The sequence below is a fragment of the Macrobrachium nipponense genome, chromosome 31 (genome assembly GCF_015104395.2).
Source record: "Macrobrachium nipponense isolate FS-2020 chromosome 31, ASM1510439v2, whole genome shotgun sequence".
Classification (NCBI taxonomy): Eukaryota; Metazoa; Arthropoda; class Malacostraca; order Decapoda; family Palaemonidae; genus Macrobrachium; species Macrobrachium nipponense.
In genome coordinates this window covers 33,464,071-33,483,387 of record NC_061093.1, presented here as the reverse complement: position 1 = coordinate 33,483,387, position 19,317 = coordinate 33,464,071, and the positions used below count along the sequence as shown (strand labels likewise).

General features: G+C 42.7%; 1 protein-coding gene across 2 annotated transcripts in view; it reads left to right on the top strand.

The window, feature by feature from the left end:
• Positions 1 to 18,856, top strand: part of LOC135206751 (alanine--tRNA ligase, mitochondrial-like) — a 55,440-nt gene extending 36,584 nt beyond the window's left edge. For both annotated transcript variants that reach the window (XM_064238244.1, XM_064238245.1), the window contains exons 12-15: positions 8,988 to 9,136; positions 12,338 to 12,488; positions 12,652 to 12,837; positions 18,582 to 18,856. In XM_064238244.1, coding sequence (XP_064094314.1) covers positions 8,988 to 9,136; positions 12,338 to 12,488; positions 12,652 to 12,837; positions 18,582 to 18,782 — 687 coding nt within the window. In that variant the 3' untranslated portion in view covers positions 18,783 to 18,856. The remainder of the gene's footprint in view (positions 1 to 8,987; positions 9,137 to 12,337; positions 12,489 to 12,651; positions 12,838 to 18,581) is intronic.
• The last annotated feature ends 461 nt before the right edge of the window (positions 18,857 to 19,317 follow it).

The window sequence follows — 19,317 nt, the reverse complement described above, 5'->3', positions numbered from 1 at the left end:
TTTCTTGGAATAGTTGCCTCCTCCTGGGCTTCTTTCTCTTTTCCTAAAAGTGTCTCTTCCACCTTTCGATGTATTTTATTATTATTAGTTTAGGGTGTTAGGCTAGCCTAGGTGCTTGTTCCATGTATTGGTACAGCTTGGTTCACGTGGCCCTACCAAGGTTGTGGTGATCGCGGCCTAGGCCACTAGTGGTCAAGTGTTCCATAGCACCTCACCCTGCCCCTTCCTCCCTCTCTGATGTAGGGAGGAGCTGGGGGACCCCTGGGTTGTCATAACACCTCATAGCCTTCTCTCTCATTCCGGAGGTGCCGGGTTCCACCAGCAGGGGGTTTAGGGCGACCACTATGAGGTACCGGGTCTCCATACGGGTAGTTGGTGAGGTGGGAGGAGTAGGCCATCCCTTCCCCCTTTCCTCGCTCTCCCGCCGTGTTTCTCCGGGACCTCCTTCCCCCCATACCCATTACTCAGCCACCTCCCTTACGATACGAAAGGAGCCTTCCGTCGCACCGCCGGGGCCCCTTTGGTTATAGGATATTGGCTCCGCTAGCGGTAGGGTGGGTACTATGGATGGTCGTTTGCTTGCCTACTATATCCTTATATCTCTCCCCCGCTACCGGAAGGGAGCTTACCCTTACCTACGCACTCTTCTAGTAGACGGGTGGAGAGAAGGTTGGTTTTGAAAATGGTTATCAAGCCATGCCCCGCCATTTTCCGTTTGTGGTTTCCTTTACCACCACTCCTAGTTGGTTGAAATTCTTGTGCCTCCGCCACTGGCGGAGCCATAGCCTTTCTTCCAACATGGTTACCACACGTATTTTAGCGGGGCTCTGGTTTCATCTAACTTATCGCTCCGGCACAGCGGAGCATATGTTAGGCTGTAAGTGTTTACTCTGTACTCATGTACGTTTCCACTTACAGGCTACCAACTGTCAGGTCCTCGCTTGCAATGCGACGCTGCATGGACCCCTGCGGACGATGAGTGCAGGTCTCACGCCCCATTGTGCCACCCTGTTCAACGAGTCCATCGTCTGGCATCCCGAGGCCTGCACCATTTGCTACGACCTGGTCGGTCAGCTGGTTGATGGGGTAAGACCATTATAAGGTTATTTATCAATTTACTAACACTTTTAGTTCGTAAGTTTGTTAACCCTGTCCGCAATTGGTAGCTAATTCAGCCTTTCTTTCAGGCTAGCGGTGTGAGGGAAGTCGCCCTCGGCCACTCTGAAAGCGTGGGTAGCGGCTTTGGAAAGAACGCCGCCAAGGGCCAGCCCTACATACTGGATAGAAAGCTGGCCATCCAGATCTTCCCTGCGGGCAAGTCGACGGGCTAACGTCGACCCCTTGTCCGCCGACCCCGTAATAGCCGCCATCCAGCAAGATCTCCAGCATCGTTGGGGCTCGTAGCCGCCCAGGAGCCAGTCCCGGACGTCGCCGGCCTGGACCTGAACCTCGAGCCAATGGCGGTAGTGAGTGAGGATTTGTTGGTTGAGGTAGGCTTGTCGGGCGCCCAAGGTCTTTCCTTGGGCGCTCCTGGATCTTCTCCTGTCCCTTCCTCTTCCGCCTCTTTCCAAGGCTTTCCGGGATCTGAGATCCCTAGCCGCACTCCCGCTCTCTCTGTACCTCCTAAGGAGAAGGGAAAGAGAGAACCGAAGACTCTGTCTAAGTCGACTTCTAGAAAGTCGTCTTCGTCTTCTTCGGCTAGGAAGTCATCGACTTCTTACGCCGACGCGGTGAAGGCTAAGCCAAGCTCTTCCCAGTCGAAGAGCTCTAGAGGCAAGGCTTCGAAGGAGAAAGCTCGCGCTACCTCCGAGTCGTTGCCTTCTCCCGCCTCCGTTGCCCCCTCTCCGGCTATGCCGGCAGGGGTAGCAAGCACCAGCTCCTGCGTTCCTTCTCCTGTCTCACCAGGAATGATGGAGCAGGTAGGAGTGATGGTTGGTTCTCAATCTCAGCTTGGGGAACCCGTTTTGAGCAGATGTTCGCACAATTGTCGAGCACTCTGTCTCAAACTGGACGACCGTCCAGGAACTCTCGAATAGAGTAAGAGAGACTGAGGATCGGATGACTGGGCTATCCCAGGCTCCTCCCCCAGTATCCCCTGCTTCTAGCACGGGGATCCTCCAACTCCCGTCTTACGACTCTCTGCCAACTTTCTCTATGGAGAAACCCATGGAGAGTACGCGGCCTACGCTCCCTTTAAGGACGGGATGATTTCGATCCCGGAGTTTGGCATCGAAGGATTGAGGACTTCGAGTTCTATCCTCCGGGTCTGTCACAGCCTTTCATCGGGTATGCTAGGCTGACACCAACGGCTCTTACAAGGGAGGACAAGATCTCGAAGGAGTCTGTCCTCTACAGTAGGGACCACGCCCAACGGGAATGGGTTCACTGCCTTGAGGACTGGGAGTGTACTAATACTAAACTCCAGGCCTATAAGAGCCCCTTCACTATTTTCGCCACGGAAGAGGAGGTCTCTCTTCCGTTCGCCACGAAATTGGTGGAGAAGGCTCTTCAGGCAGTCCTCAAGGATGAGCCCCTTCCGCAGTTGAGAGAGTCGGAGTCCACTTCTCCACTCTTTCCCGCCTTCGGAGAGTTATGGGAAAACCTGCCAGCTACTTTCACGCAGGGTAAACTCAAGCCGGACTGCGCTATGGACCAGTTCGGTGAGAAGTTTGCCTAGGCTGCGGACTCCCTAATCCAGGCAGAGTTCGATGCGCGAACTAGGTTTGGCAGGTCCCTTAACTCTATCATAGTCACGGAAATGGCTGCGCTGTCTTATGCGAACGAACCGCTATTCAAGATCTTAGCGAAATCACAATTTCACACGGTTCTGCTAGACGCTTTTGACTTCTTCCAAGCCAGGAAGAACTGTCGGAAGCATGTTCTTCAAGAGTGTACTATCAGGCACGAGCCTAATAGACTCTTGACTGCCAGCATGTGGGGAGCGGATCTCTTCCCAGAGTCAGCAGTGAACGAAGTTCATCACGAAGCTGCTAGACTCAACCAGAGCCTTAGACTAGGTGGGGCATTTCCTCTAAGAGGAAACAGGAATCCGTTCCCACTGCTGGCAAGAAACCAAAGAAGGCTGGTAGGAGGTTCCAGCCATATAAAAAACTCCAGCCTCAGCAGCAGTTTGTGCAGGCGGTCCCAGTCACCCAACAAGGACAACCTGCTACATCTAAACAAACTCAGCCTTTCCTCCTGGTGCCCCAGCAATCCCAGCCTTCGACCTCCTATGCCATCTCGCCTGCCTTTAACCCTGCTTATGAGGTTCAAGGCTACTCTCAATCGAGGGGTAGTGGGCGAGAGGTTACTTTCGTCACCGTGGCGCAGGAAGGGGCGCAAGGAGTAAGCAGTTCAGAGGAGGGCGTGGTGGCCAACCCGTCCCATCAGCAATGAGGCTCTCCAGGTAGGAGGGAGGCTGTTCCTCTTCCGCCACAGGTGGGGGTTCAGCAGTTGGGCACAGAGCATAGTGTCCAAAGGATTAGGCTGGAGCTGGATCCAAGATCCTCCTCCAATCAAATCATTCCATCAGGTACCGTCAAAGGAATTGATAGATTACGCGGAAGAACTCCTTCAGAAAGGAGCTTATTGCGAGAGTCAAGCATCTAAAATTTCAAGGTCGCTTATTCAGCGTTCCAAAGAAAGGCTCAACAAAAAGAAGGGTAATCTTAGACTTGTCAAAGCTAAACTCTTTCATTCGCTGCGACAAGTTCAAGATGCTTACCCTCTCGCAAGTAAGGACCTTACTGCCGCGTGGAGCCGTCACATGCTCCATCGATCTTACAGACGCATACTATCATATCCCTATAGCCAGGCACTTCCGCCCATTCCTAGGATTCAGGCTAGGAAATCAGACATTCTCATTCAAGTGATGCCCTTCGGTCTGAATGTAGCCCCCAGGGTATTCACAAAAAGATAGCAGAAGTGGTTGTACAACAATTGAGAGCTCCAGGGAATCATGGTAGCGGCATACCTCGACGATTGGTTAATCTGGGCACCAACAGTCGAGGAATGTTTCAAAGCTACCAAAAAGGTAGTTCGCTTTCTGGAACATCTGGGGTTCCAGATAAACAAAACGAAATCCAGACTTGTTCCGGAATCTCGTTTTCAGTGGCTGGGAATCCAGTGGGATTTTGTCCTCCCACAATCTATCAATTCCAGTAGCCAAAACGGAAGGAAATAGCAAAATCTGTCAGGCAATTTCTCAAGTGCAAAACAAACGTCAAGAAAAACCAGGAGAGAATTCCTAGGGCTCTTCAGTTTGCTTCAGTAACAGATATCCTTCTCAAAGCAAGGTTAAAAGATATAAACCGAATTTGGCGGTCAAAAGCAAACTCCAAATATCGAGACAGGTTGTCAGTGATCCCACAGATCCTCCGCAACCAACTACGGCCTTGGTCAAGAGTACAGGAACCTAGCCAAGAAAGTACCCCTTCAATATCCCCTCCCAATGTTAACCATTCACACGGACGCAATCCCTGTCCGGTTGGGGGGGATACTCTCAGTTCAAACAGGTTCAGGGGACTTGGTCAGTTCAATTTCGCCAGCTCCACATAAAACGTGTTGGAAGCAATGGCAGTATTTCTTACTCTGAAGAGACTTCTTCCCCCGAAAAAGTCTCATCTAAGGCTAGTTTTGGACAGTGCAGTAGTAGTTCATTGCATCAACAGAGGAGGGTCCCCAAATCCAAGCATGTGAACCATGTCATGATAGCCATCTTTGCATTAGCAAGCAAACACAAATGGCATCTGTCTGCCACTCACCTGGGCAGGAGTTAAAGAAATGTTGATAGCGGACGCCCTGTCCCTGGTCAGTCCCTCTGGAATCAGAGTGGTCTCTGGACGTCGGGTCATTCCAGTGGGTAAGCCGGAGAGTCCCAGGTCTCCAAGTGGACCTCTTCGCCTCACAAGCGAACCACAAGCTCCCTTGCTATGTGGCCCCCAACCTGGACCCTCTGGCTTATGCCACGGACGCCCTGTCGTTGGATTGGAATCAATGGAGGAGAATTTATGTTTTTCCTCCAGTGAATCTTCTCCTGAAAGTCCTAGACAAACTAAGGTCTTTCAAAGGGATAGTAGCTCTGATTGCACCGGACTGGCCCAAGAGCAACTGGTATCCACTTTCTCTTGGAATTGGGTCTCCGACCTCAACGGATCCCCAATCCCAAACTATCACAATCAGTACAAATGAGGACTGTGTTCGCTTCCTCAGGAACTCTCCAGACCCTAACTTTATGGACTTCATGAAGTTTGCGGCTAATAAAGATGCTAACATTGATCACAGAATATTCTCTTCCTGGAATCAGATAAGAGGGAGTCAACCATCAGACAATATGACTCGGCTGTTAAGAATTAGCATCTTTCTTGAGAGAATCGAACACTGCAACCATGACAGTTAATTTGGCTATATCCTTTTTCAGATCTTTATTTGAAAAAGGTTTAGCAGCTAGCACGATTACCACTCACAAGTCGGCTTTGAAGAAAATCTTTCAAGTAGGTTTTCAGATAGATTTAACTGAATCTTATTTCACATCTATCCCTAAAGCCTGTGCTAGACTTAGACCTTCTCAGAGGCCTACTACAGTTTCATGGTTTCTTGAATGATGTTCTCAAACTAGCTTCAGATACTGACAACTCATCTTGTACATTCATAATGCTCCTGAGGAAGACTCTAATTCTTATTAAGCCTAGCCTCAGGAGCAAGAATTTCAGAACTGTCGGCTCTATCCAGAGATCGGGTCATGTGGAATTCTCCCATCAGGAGAAGTTTCTACTTGCTCCGGATCGTAGCTTTTTAGCCAAAAATGAAGATCCTCTTGTAAGGTGGGCTCCTTGGAAGGTTATCCCACTTCCACAGGATCCTTCTCTCTGCCCAGTATCAACCCTTAGAGCCTTTCTATCTCGTACTTCTTCTAGATCCTCGGGTGCTCTCTTTATGAGAGAAAAAGGTGGTACTTGTCAGTTAAAGGTATTAGGCAACAAATCCTTTACTTCATTAAACAAGCCAACCCTGAGTCATTCCCAAAAGCACACGATATCAGGGGAGTAGCCACCTCTATTAACTATTTCCAACATATGAACTTTGAGGATCTTAGGAAGTATACTGGATGGAAATCCCCGACAGTCTTTAAACGGCATTATTTAAAGTCCTTGGAATCTTTAAAGTTTTCAGCAGTAGCAGCGGGAAACATAGTTTCCCCTGATACTGCTTAGTAGTTGTAGTATTGATCCAGGTCTCCTTTCTACCTACTTCAACCAACATGCCTCAAACCTATCACCAGCTACTCATCATCATAGCCTTAGCCGTTGTGTGTTATAGTGGTCTGTCCCTTATTTTTTTGCTAGGGACAACCACATTTGTACTGATATGTACTCCAGTGGTCCTACCCTTATTTTTATACTAGGTTAGGCCACAATATGTTTGTATAAATTTTCCATTTAGACTTGTGATAACTTCAGTCACAATGTGTTTGTATATTTGAGTTAGTTGTATTATTTGTATTAATGATGGATTTGAGTGTACCATACCCTTATTTTTATGCTAGGGTAGGACACATGTATGAATAATATAATTGTACTTATATGTTCTAAATAAGTAAATTCAAAACAATTTCTTTGTTTTACATGCATATTATGTTTATTGTTACTACCATTTAAGTACTTTAAGTTTACTAACATTCTGTTATTGTTTACCATAGTTAGTTTAAGTACTTATTTTGTATGCTGTATTTGATTTACGCCATATTATAGCCAATCATTTTAACATTGTTTTTCATTTTTTCCTTTTCCATCTTGTCTGTTTCTCTGGTACTCTTTCATAGGCCGACACGAGCTGAGCCAGAAAAGGGATTTTGACGAAGGAAAAATCTATTTCTGGGTGATTGGCTCGTGTCGCCCTATGAAACCCATCCCTTTTTATGGTTTGCTTTCCCCCCCTTGCAGGACAAGATGTATTTATGTTTTATTAAGGATGGACCGCTAGGGGCGCTGCTGTCCGTGGCGTCCTCTAGTAGTAGTAGTAGAGGCTGCATCGCCCGTTGGTATCGGCTCTCTCTTAGGGGGATTCTGATAGGAAGTTCTAATTGGTGTTTGTCTCGTGGTAGTGTTCCACCACTCGCCCCTATTTCATACCGACACTTCTTTTTAAGAGTGAGCGAGTCAGTCTTACTGACTTTTTTCTTAATTTTTGTTTTTTCTCTGGTAATTTTAGGATATTTTACCTAGAAAGATGATATTAAGGATTACTTTCATAGGGCGACACGAGCCAATCACCCAGAAATAGATTTTTTTCCTTCGTCAAAATCCCTTTTGTAAGTATTTGAAATAGCATTTCATATATTCAATATGTATGTATTTTAAAGTAACGCAAATGCATATGTTTACCCTCTAAATAAGATCAATTTATTTTAAAAAGTAGTTTTCATATTGAAGCCTCAAAACAAATCTAACTCTTTCAATATAAAAGAATAAAACAAATATTTACAAAAACTGATTGCTCAAATTATTAGAATTTAAAGTAATCAAATTCAGTAACTGAGTTTGGTACCCACTAATTGACTCTAGTGGCATGTGCTAAAGTACAACCAGTGATCAGGAGGCTATGAGCTACCATTCACAGACACAATTGAGTGATGACAGGAAAATGCCTCCATATACCAAGGCCATGCAAGCCCTCGCTGTTACGCACCAAAGTACTGCCGAGGCAAAACCCAGTACAGTTAATACTTGACTGACGAGAACTACCCACCTATGGCCTCCCGCAGTCAAACAATAACACCATTCTCTCCTGACTACTTTTTTACCACCACACCCTCAGTCTCTGCAAGGAAAGTGAAGAGTATCGCAACCACAGTTACAGACAAAATGTGTTAGCCTAATAACATTTGATCCTCCTAATTATAGAACCAAGTAACCTTAGGTTATTTCTGGACTGTTTACTGGTTCTTTTTAATTAATAGAATAGTATCATGTTGGATGAATAGGTTTTTTTAATCTTTGATTGGTATCAACTTTTTCAGCTGGGAAGTTTTCTGTGTTTGTAGTGTTTCACAGCCACACCATTGCACCTCTAAGGATTGAGAAGAGCATTTATTAGAGGCAATACCTACTTGAAGCACCTCTCTCTCCCCAGACAAAGAACAACTAAAGTTTAGTGAGGCTTTTATAATTTGAACAGGTCCATGAATCCCCACCACCTATCAATGTGGGATTCAGCTATATAATTACAGGCAGTCCCCGGGTTACAACGGTCTCGGCTTACGACGTTCCGAGGTTACGACGCTTTTCAATCATATTCATCAGACATTATTTCCAGGGTTACGACACCTACAACGCTCATCTGGCAGATGAAATATGGCACCAAAAATGCAAAATAATCAATATTTGAAGGTTTTTTGATGAAAAATGCCATAAGAATGCAGTTTACATAGTTTTCAATGCACCCAAAGCATTAAAAGTAAGGTTTTCTTAGGATTTTTGACGATGTTCCGGCTTACAACGATTTTCGGCTTACGACGCGTCTCAAGAACAGAACCCCTGTCGTAACCCGGGGACTGCCTGTACTGGGTAACACTAATAAAGATGATATTTTTATAATAAAATAAAGTTTTATTAGTACTTAACCAGTAATTGTAACAGAGCCCACCCTCCTCCCCTCACATGGACACTATCTTATGGACTGGAGGGCAAATAAAATTGAAGTATTTTCATGTAGTTGTTTCCCCCCCTCCCCCCCCCCCCCTCCCCCCCCCCCCATTGAGAGGCTGGAGCCTATTCACCTACCAGACACTGAAGGAAGATTTAGCTGCGATTTGGAAATTCAAGCTGCCATTGAAGTAGAAACTGCAGCTATATAATTACTGGGTAAGTACTAATAAAACTTTATCTTATTATAAAAATATATTTTATGTTTGGGAATTTAAAAGCAACTCTAAATTCTGTAAATCTTAAAATACCTAAAACAGTTATGATATTAATTTGTACTTTTAGAAAGCAACTGGTGTTGGCTTACGCAATATTCGTGCTGTGTGTGGGGAAAATGCAGCAATTGCTGAAGCAAATGCAGAGGTAGCAGTATCTCAGTTTCAAAAATGGGAAGAGAAAGTTCAAAAGGAGATTAGTGCAAACAATCATGAGAGGTATGATACTTATATATTATTTAAACCAAGTAAACTAATCCAGTGTGTGTCATCTTAAAAATGCTTTAAGTGTACAAAACCCTATTAACTTCTCTTTGCTGTAGCGCACACATTTTGACATTAACTTAGCTTATCATAAAGTCTTAAATAATTTGGCATTTCAAATTGTACAAAGTACCTAATTCATACGATAAAGTATTAGTACTTGTGTGTGTATGTGTCAGCCTGTAGAGTAGTTTCTCATATGTGCATTATGAGCAAATGAAAAATATTATATATTGAATTTTAAATATCCTGGGATCCACAGTTTTTGGTTTCATATTTCATACACCCAGCAACCATGTAAAAATCTTTCTTCTACTTATCTGCCTGTCTTGCTCTCACCACTTGTAAAGAAATGTGTACAGGATTATACACAAAACACCCATGTACACAAGTATATCAACTCTTACATGAGATATCACTTGCATTTTCCTCATTTCATTTAGTGAAATTTGGTCAATTTGGGAACTAGACTTCCTACTTATATTGAGATAATAGTTCTCCATATTTTATCTATAGAGAAAGTGTGTTCCTGAAATGGCTGAAGTGTAAAACAATGTATTATCCATTAGGGGGAATACATAGTGAGAAAAAAATTATCGATGACCTTTTTCATACCCGACATATCACAGGGCTCTATGCCTGGTCAGTGACCACTTCCAGCTCATATACACATGAGTTGCCAGATGCCACAGATTCCTTGCTTTACAATCTTTGATTGTTTTTAACCAGTTTCAGGCTGGCGCAAGAAGATTATCCTGTTGTTAAGACCTCAGGTTTGTTAGCTATGAAAAATACAAATTGATTACAAATTTGTCATACGTATTTAATAATTTATTGCTAGATATTGTACTCAAGTTGGATATTTATAAAATTTTCTTTTCAGTATTATTCATGCATTAATTCTCCATTTCTTTTCCTTAACTAAGCTGCTTTCTGTATTGGGGGCCTTGGGACTCTACCAGTTAGGATTGTAGATATGTTTTATCAGGTTCTCAGGCTTTACAATGAATTTTGACAGGTAGCACTTGTCTGTTCAAAGCATGTACAAGGTAAATCTATAGGTTCTGTAATAGATGATGGGCTAAACACAAAGTTAGCAGGTAAATTTGCTGATGAACCAGGGCTACATTTCTATCAGAATTAAAAATTGTGAGTGTAGATAGGCTACCTCCCAAGAATTTAATTGCAGTGACACTGAATTTTACTGAACTATACCAAATCAAACCTGCATCCTTATAAGCGTCAAACAGGCTAAAGGAGTTTGGACATGGAAGAACAGACTCACTTTTGTATTATGTGGCAGTGCTGCAGGACATATGATTAAGCTAAGTCTTGTCTAATGCCCACACACCCTTATGAAAACATAAAAAACTATATACAGTACATTGTATTCAGGTAACTCAGTATCAATATTTAGGTCCCTGTCATTTTATTCAAAGAAGTTGAACCTTTATTTCATCCCCAGTCAAGAGTACTTGGAAAAGTGTTAAATTCTAGTTATAGACAAAGTACCTGGCCATCTTGAAGATTAACATTTCCAGGTTATGTTTTTACCATCTCTTGACTAGGTTATAATCTGGAGAGATTTCCTACACCTGCCTGGTGTTTGCCCACATCCAAAGCTATTAATGCTGACCTTGAACTGGATATCATGTAATGCTTTTAGCCATTCACCACTGCAGATTCCGTTACATTTATGAAATCTGTATCGAATAAATTGCAATCATAACTACTCACTGGAGCCTGGAAACCTTCATGAAATGAAGTAAGAATGACTTCAGGAGCTATCTTGGTAGCAAGAGAAGTATGAAAAAGAAGAATAACAAAAGAAATGACATCAAGATGTTTTAACAAATGAACTCAAAGAACACATCAAGAGGTTTTAACAAATGTACTCAAAGGACACATCAAGATGTTTTAACAAATGAATTCAAAGACCATATCAAGAAATTAAAAAGATGAAGATGAAGAAAAGAAGCAAAAGAAGAAAAAACAAGCTGGACATGAGAGAAGCTTAATAATGTTCTTAAGGGTGCACAGGTTCTCAAGGATAAAGTTAAGGATTGGGTGGAATGGAGTTTAACAATCCTCCATAGCATCATCAAAGATTTAACACAGTTTAACAATCCTCCATGGCATCATCAAAGATTTAACACATTTGCAACAGATTTTTAACAAAAAGTTGAAGAAAACAACTTTCTACCATAATGTTTCTGAAAAGGGAGCCTTTTACTAAAAAGAAACTCTAGCTTTGTTCTTTATGTTTGGGTGCTCCAAGCCCAACAGAAGCAAATGACCCCTTTAATGTATCATAGGAGATTTATAGCCCAATGCTGCCTCTCATAATTTCCAAGTCTCAATTTGCTTCATTTCATACCATAGGTGTTGTTATTTGTCATCATCATCATGTCCCTATCACAAGAAGAATGAAGGATGGCAATTTACTAGTTTACTTTTTTGAGAGGGGAAAAAAAGTGTTCTATTACGAATGGTTTGCTACCCTGGAACTTGTGTAATTGTGAATGAGCTTGGAAACAATTCCTCACATATACAAAACTTCACAGATCATTTATCTTAAGGACATGTTACATGGAGAAATATTTGTATTAATAATATGTTCCACAATTATGAAGCATGGCTGAAGTTAGATTTCATATATGAAACATGGCTGAAATTAGGTTTAGCTAGAATTAATGTGGTCATATAAAACCAAATGGTAAATTTTTGGCTTTTATTGAAGTAAGCAACAATGCTGTTCATGTGTCTACAATGCTTTGTCATTTTTGTGAGTGACAGTACCATTCACGTGTTTAAAATATTGTCATTTTTGTTGTTTTTATGATGGAATGACAAACAGTTTGCAAGTATATATTATGTCACTATGTTGTATAGACCTCTTGATTACATTGTTACAATTAATTAGGTAGCTAAAATCCAGTGATAACAATATATACCCTGTAGCTTCTACTGCCACTTTATTATAAACATTTAATTTTCTTCCTGTCTTCATCGAAAGGCATTTATTATTAAATGAGATTTGAATTTGTAGTAGTAATTTAATTATTTCATAAAAGACTGCTTTCATACAGAACTCTTTATTTCAGAATAGCAAATACTAACAAGGAATGGTTACTTTATACGAATTGTTTATTTCAGCATAGCAAATACTAGCAAGGAATTGCTGGCTTGGCGTACTACCTTTGAAGCCAAACTGCTGCCGTATTTAGTACGATCAAAAATGAATAATTCGCTTGATAATCTTGCAAGGCTTATGAGAAACGCTCTAAGGGGAGATGCAAATAAACAGGTATTGAAGTTTTTTAATGATTAGCATTGACAAAATAATATTGTTCATATGTCATGAAATTTGAATATCCAACAGTATTTTATGAGAGCAAAGTTGTTTTCACAGATGTTTCATGGTAATCTGATAAAGATTTTTTGCACATGAAACTGTCTTCTGATTTCAGATGATTGTAGAAATGGAGGAAATTTTGAGTGAACAACCTTCTGGGCCTGTTGTTCATCTACTGGAAACAGATTTTGGCACAAGCAAAGCCATGTTAATTAAAGCATCTAAATTATGTAAAAAAAGACCTCTTCTTGTTTTGGCTAAGGCTGAAGGAACTGTTGTTGCAAGAGCAACACTAACACAGGTAATTCCCATTTGTGTTTTACTCAAGTACATAGTATATACCCTTCCAAAACATGTACAGGAAGGAGGCAAATCATTATAACTTCCATATACCGGTACTAGAATCTCAGGTTTGGTTGCCTCTTTGATTCATGCTGACTAATAACAATGACATAAGATTTAAGTAATGTGATATATATTCATGTTTGCTGTCTACAATCACTTCCACTAAGGAAGTTATGACTTTTACTTTGGATATTTGTCAGTGTATCCCATAGAGAGGAGGAATGATTTGCATCTACTAATCCAAATAGAATTAGATTATAGATAGGATCATCTGCATGCATGTCAGTTGAGCGCATGACAGCTTGTTCACTGTTCCTCTGTCCACTGGAAGAGGAAGGAAGACTGGGGAAACAGAGGAGGCCAGTCCCACACAAACCTTCTTACAGCCACACACCTTGGGTGAGATGCAACCTGTCCCTCAAGAGCTGGGTGAACTACATGACTTGTTTAGGATCCACCATAGGATCTAAGAAAAAGGAGTCCAAGGACCTATGTGCAACATTCCAAGGTAAAAGGAAATAAATGTGATCTGCATGAAATACATTCCAACCTATTACTTGACCGACAGGTTCTTCCTGAATGCGATGGACGGATCAATGACCCTGGCCTCAAGAGATCTTGCCTAAAACGTAATGATGTCCACCAGGAAGTTGCGGAGTATGCTCATTTGGTCATCTTACTAGTTAAAGAAATGAGAATTTTGACACCATTTCTCGGGCAACTCGAAGCTGACATACGAGTCATTGGCATTAAGTTAAAAGACTAGTTTTACTAAGGCAACATTGATGTCATACTGTCATTGGCACCACATGACCATAGAAAAAGAATGAACCATTCACTGATCACCTTCAAAGCATGTAAAACAAGTAGGCAGATCAGAACAGTGCCAACTTCAGGAAGTCATGAAAAGAAAGAACTATGATCAAGCTTCTTCAGAGGTTGAACGAATTTCTGGAAGCCAGGGTACCAAGATCAACTGTCTTTATCTCCTGACTTCATTGAAAATTTGTTGTAATTACATCCATCTTGCTTGTGATGTCTGGTCCATAGAGACAGCCAAATAGTAACGTCTTCAGTGTCAAGATTGAAGAAGTAATTGAATGTCTTTCTAGGTCCAACAATTCTTTGAAACATCGAGGTGTCAAGACCAATTGTCGCTAACACTCACCCTAGTGATCAAAATTGTTTGTTATACATCCCTCATTCTGGAATGTGTCTGGTTGACCACTTTGCTGAGTGTGCTACTGCAAACCCGTGTACCTGCACTGTCAATGAAATGTTCACCCTCAATAGAGATGATAAGTCACCAGCACCCATCCCCCTGTTGACTAAGAAACGACTATAATACTGTTCCTTAAGGGGGCTGCCCAGCCAATATAAGGCTAACAAAATGCAAAATAAAAAAATTTCATGGAGTTTCGTATGGCAATGGAGAATGCATGTATGAAATATTTTGTCAAAATTCTTCTTACTTTCATAGTTACAGGGTAACTAACCAGTTAGAAATTGGGAACCGGAATGTACAATTTCCAGAATATACTCATACAGTATTACCTTTAACTTCCCTACAGAGGAAACTTCAACAAGCTGGAACAAATTTGAAGACATGGACCAGATGGTTAGAGAGGAATGGTACGAGCTCAAAGGGATGTTGATAAACTAGAAAAGGACCTCTACTACCCGTATTTCAGTCGCCGAAAATGATCCTTAAGTCTAATTGCACTCCTCACTGGCAGCTGCACATGGGGAGGAAAGCAGTCTTAGCATCTTATTCCTACTTCCCTTTCAGGAAAAGGAAGGAGTTGGGAGTATTAAGTTTGATGTTTATTTAGTGGTATTGCTGGTGACCTTCTATAGTGTTGATTGAGTTCAAACAGCCCAACTCATAACAGTTTCTCACTGGCACACTCATTTACTGTATGTATGTAAACTTGAGTTGGTGGGTTGGGAGAAATCATAAATGATCACACTGGCAGCCAAAGAAAGAATGGAATGGAGAGTGATGGGTGACACCCCCTCCTCTCTGTCTTCCATATGCTAGCAAGAGGCTTCCATAAAGGTAAGAGAGATGTTAAATATTTATTTAGCCATTTCACTAGTCTTTTTATTCCTCATTTTCTGTGTAAAACTGTTTATTCTTTAAAAAATGTATTTTTTAAAAATATTTTTGGGTGTCTGGAATGCATTACGTAATTGGATTTACATTATTCCTTACCAGAATTATTGTTTCTGATTTCATAAGTTTTGGACTTCAGAGACATTCTGGAACAGATTATGTACGAAAACCAAGGTTCCACTGTACTTGCAAGAGGATGGATGGATGGGTATTTGAAAATAAACATCCTTCAAGTCCACCTTAGGCATGAAGTCATTCCTGATGGATACAAGCATGGTACATGCCATTTCCATCGTTAACAGAGTCTGCCGAATGAATCGATTCAAAGGAAAGAGATTTATGACTGGTCCCAACTCCCCCAAAGGTTTCTCTACAAGAAAGATTTGGCTGTAAAAATGTGGGGACTGATCTATCATGACTTCCACAGTGCTTTTCTTCAGCATCACCTGCATCTCCTCTTGGAGGGTGAGATTCTTCGGTGAGCTGGGTACATAAGTCAGTAGATGGACAGGGTCATTGGTCAGGGAAGGTCAAGACTCAAAGAGGAGTAGATAGCCCTCCTGAAGGACATCCACTACCCAGGTCTCAGCTCTGTATTGCTGCCATGTTGCCCAATGGCTCAACAGGCAACCCCCCACCAATGGTAGCAGATGGAGGGGATTACCACCCCTACCCTCCTCCCTTTCTTGGCAGAGGAGAAAGAAGGCTGGGTGTTTCCTCGTGCCCTTTAAAGCCGCCTCCTTTTTCCAGCCTGGAAAGAGGGTTGCAGCCCCTTTCTTGGCAGAGGAGAAAGAAGGCTGGGTGTTTCCTCAGGTGCCCTTCAAACCCTGGGACCTCTTAGGGGCTGAGGAAGTGCTAACTTGACCTGAGGGTCGAGCCGCAATGGTACACAAAACCCCATAGGTCTTAGCCACTGCCTGGTGGACAAGGCAGTCATTATCCTCGACACATCTTCTGTTTACCTAAGCATCTACCTGATCTCTTGGGGGAGAGGGGCGGAACCCAGCGACAATCCTTTCCACAGGGTCAGATCCAATTCAGGATGGCATCCCTCCTCTTCAACACCAGGTTAGCCCACAGGTTTGCCATCTGGTGGGCCAAGTAGAAGATAGCCCTACATCCAGACAAACAGTCTCCCAAAGATGGAGTCCTCTCCAGGAGTGATTGAACCCCCATGAGGCAGCTACCTTGGAAACTGTGACAGACCACATATCCAATCAGGAGACTGCCTAGAGTGCTGCCATGGAAGTAGGCTCCAGGTTTGCTGCCTCTTGCTGAAAGAGATCCCTTCCGCAGTAAGCTGCTGCCGTGAAAGACCCAGGCCTAGATGAACCAGGTCAGGGTCAACCTGCAAAGACCTCTCTGAGGGTATATTAAAATGCCTCTGACAAAGCAGAGGAGGAAGTAGCTTTTCTGAACGATTTGAGCAAAGTGAATTCTCCTGCCCAGCAACCAGAGAATTCACTCACTCGAGTACTCCTTCAGAAAGCTCAGACTACGGCAGCCCCAACAAAGCTTTTGGTTCCTTCTTAGGACCCCTGAAAGATTAAAGGTGAGATGAACAATCTACAGAAATGGCCGTGGCCTCTTTCCCGAGATTATTGTGCTGACAATCAGCCCAATGATCCAGCGCAATGATCTCTACCAAGGTTCCCTGTATCTTGCGGGTATCCAAGTCCTTGGGAAGAGGACCGTCAAGTCCTTCCAGGGAATGGTCCTCCTGATCCATTCTTCCTGAAGGAGAGAGAACCTTGGCAGACCCCTCTGATCCACTCTCAACCACTTGGGCATACATCCGAGTCGGTCTCAGAACTAAACCTGGAATGTAGGCCTTCATGGAAGGACTCCATAGAGAAGAAGCATTTCCATTGGAGCCCCTCGTGTCCGACTCAGGCTCCCCAGTCGGCAGGGGAAAAAGGCCGTGGATGATCATCAACCTGCGGTGGTGATGGCTGCATGGGTCTGGGAGAGCACCTACGCTCACAAGGCAAGGTGAACAAAGTTGATCACAAGAACATGAATGAGGGCTGGCCAGAGGAGAGTGATCTCATACTACCGGGCATGAACTTCCGCTGTCTTCACAATGAGTTCTGGTCTTTGAGGCTGAAGCCTCCTAACAGGAAGAAGGCTGAGGAGGCATCCTCGTTGCATCTTTGGGTGCTCAGACCCTTGAGTCGAAAGCACTAGGTCAGGAACCAGGCCAAGTACTCAAGGAAGTATGGGTAGGAGGTGAAAAAGCACCTGCATGCTTTGACATCTTTTCTCATCCTGTGCCTAAACCAGACCAGGGAGCAGTCTTCCCAGTACTGGTTTGAGGTACTCAAGGTTTTGACAAAACCCGAGTACTCAGAGTATCTCAAACATGTAGAGCACCCAGAGTTCCTGAATCTCGTCAAGGATGATCAACGGGAGCCCCTCCTACTCGAGTGTCCAAAGAAACTTCAGAGAGGGCAGGCACAGCACCAGTCTTGGAAGAAGACTTCCCAGAACTGGTTTCGAGAATGCAGGCCTTGGAGACCTGTGCACTCGAGGATCCTGAATTGCAAGAACTTGGTGAATTACATGAAATGGTCCCGGAGTCTGCAGACTGGGGAGAGCCAATGAGAGATCCCACTGCCACCTCAGTGGAGGGAGGCAGCCCCTTATATGCCCCAAGATGGGACTTCTTGTGGGTGGGGGGTAGAAGACTAAATCAGGTTAGGGAAGATAGCCTCCTCTCACCCCAAGAAAGAAGCTTCCTCCTTGGTGCGAACAGAGGCCACCAAACCAAGGTCGTCCTGGTCACCAGACCCTTCCCCCCTTGGACGTTCTTCACTTGACAAATCAAATGAAGATGATGAGGGAGAGATTTGTACCAAAGGAGACAGCCATGCGGGGAAGTTTAGCAATGGTAGAAACAAAGAAGAGTCAGCAACCAAAGGCGTAGTTGGTGTCATAAAAGCACCGGACGATGCTTTGGATGCCTTCTTGTACTGTTTCCTGTTGGTAACCTTCAGCTACTGCATTGTAGATCAGGAACAATGCTCACTACAAGTAGGTTTACAGTCATGCCCCCTGCAACTGGTGCAGAGAACATGATGGGTCAACATTGATAGCTGAGTGGAAGTGCATGCATGGTTTACTGTCCACACCAAGGCATAAACATTGGGCACTACCCTTCCACACAGGCTTAGATGGTTCATGGTTTGCATATTGATATAACAAATGCACAGTGAGTTAAGCAAATGATCAGAACAACAAAGAAAGATCCCACTGGGAAAATAGCAAAACAGCAAGCTTGGCAGAGACACATGTTCACATTGCTCTATAGCCGAATAAAAGCAAATTGGAATGTTTACATCTAGGAAGCTGGGACTCCCACCAACTGGACAGTAATTAACTGCCTAACCAACTTGTTCAAAAGTTAAATAGCCATTCCAGCTTCACTGAAAGTATTTCCTAATGAAAAGGACTAATGGTTTTTATATTGTGTAGGAGCAACTCATTTTTTCTTGAAATTCTCTTGTTGATTCAACATTATTAATACATAATAAAATACTTGTATGTATTATTTTGTGGTGATTAATTTGTGTCTTGAATTTCAGGAGCTTGTCAACAATGGAGCATCTGCAGCTGATTGGTTAACTTGTATTCAGAACATTTTGGGAGGTGTAGTCAAAGCACCTCGTGGTCAAGACTTGCAGCTAGTCTGTAACTTCCGGGGAAATCTTATGAATACAGTAGATATGAGTAAATTGGAGGATGCTGTTTCTGAATCCAGGAAATATATTGAAAAATATTCATGATCCATTTTCAAATAAATTATTTTATATTAAAAGGTTTTGTATACATCAAATAAATAATAATAGTCTACAAATCATCCTGCTTTATGTAATGTAAATAAAGTTTTTAATTGTGAAATGGTTGTATAGTTTAATTTCAAAAAATACACTTCTATATATATATATATGTACATATAACCAAATCTCATATAGTACATATAACCAAATCTCTCTCCCTATCTTTAAATTTTTAGCATGTCTAATAAAAATTCAGTATATTTGTAGCCATAAATTGTGAATTGTTTCTGATGTTGAGGACTGCAGTTTGGGTGAAGAAAGCATGCGGAGAACAAAATTGAGTCTTCAGTATTAGATCAAAATTTATATAAAGAAAATGACCCTTGACAAGGTAGTCATCATGTGGACAGACTAAATGATGAAACATGAATGATCACTGCAGAAAACTTCCACAATAATAATTATTCCATACACCCAGTGTTAAACAAAAGTTTGCTGAACACCATACATAGATATATCATGTCTTGGCACACATTAGTAT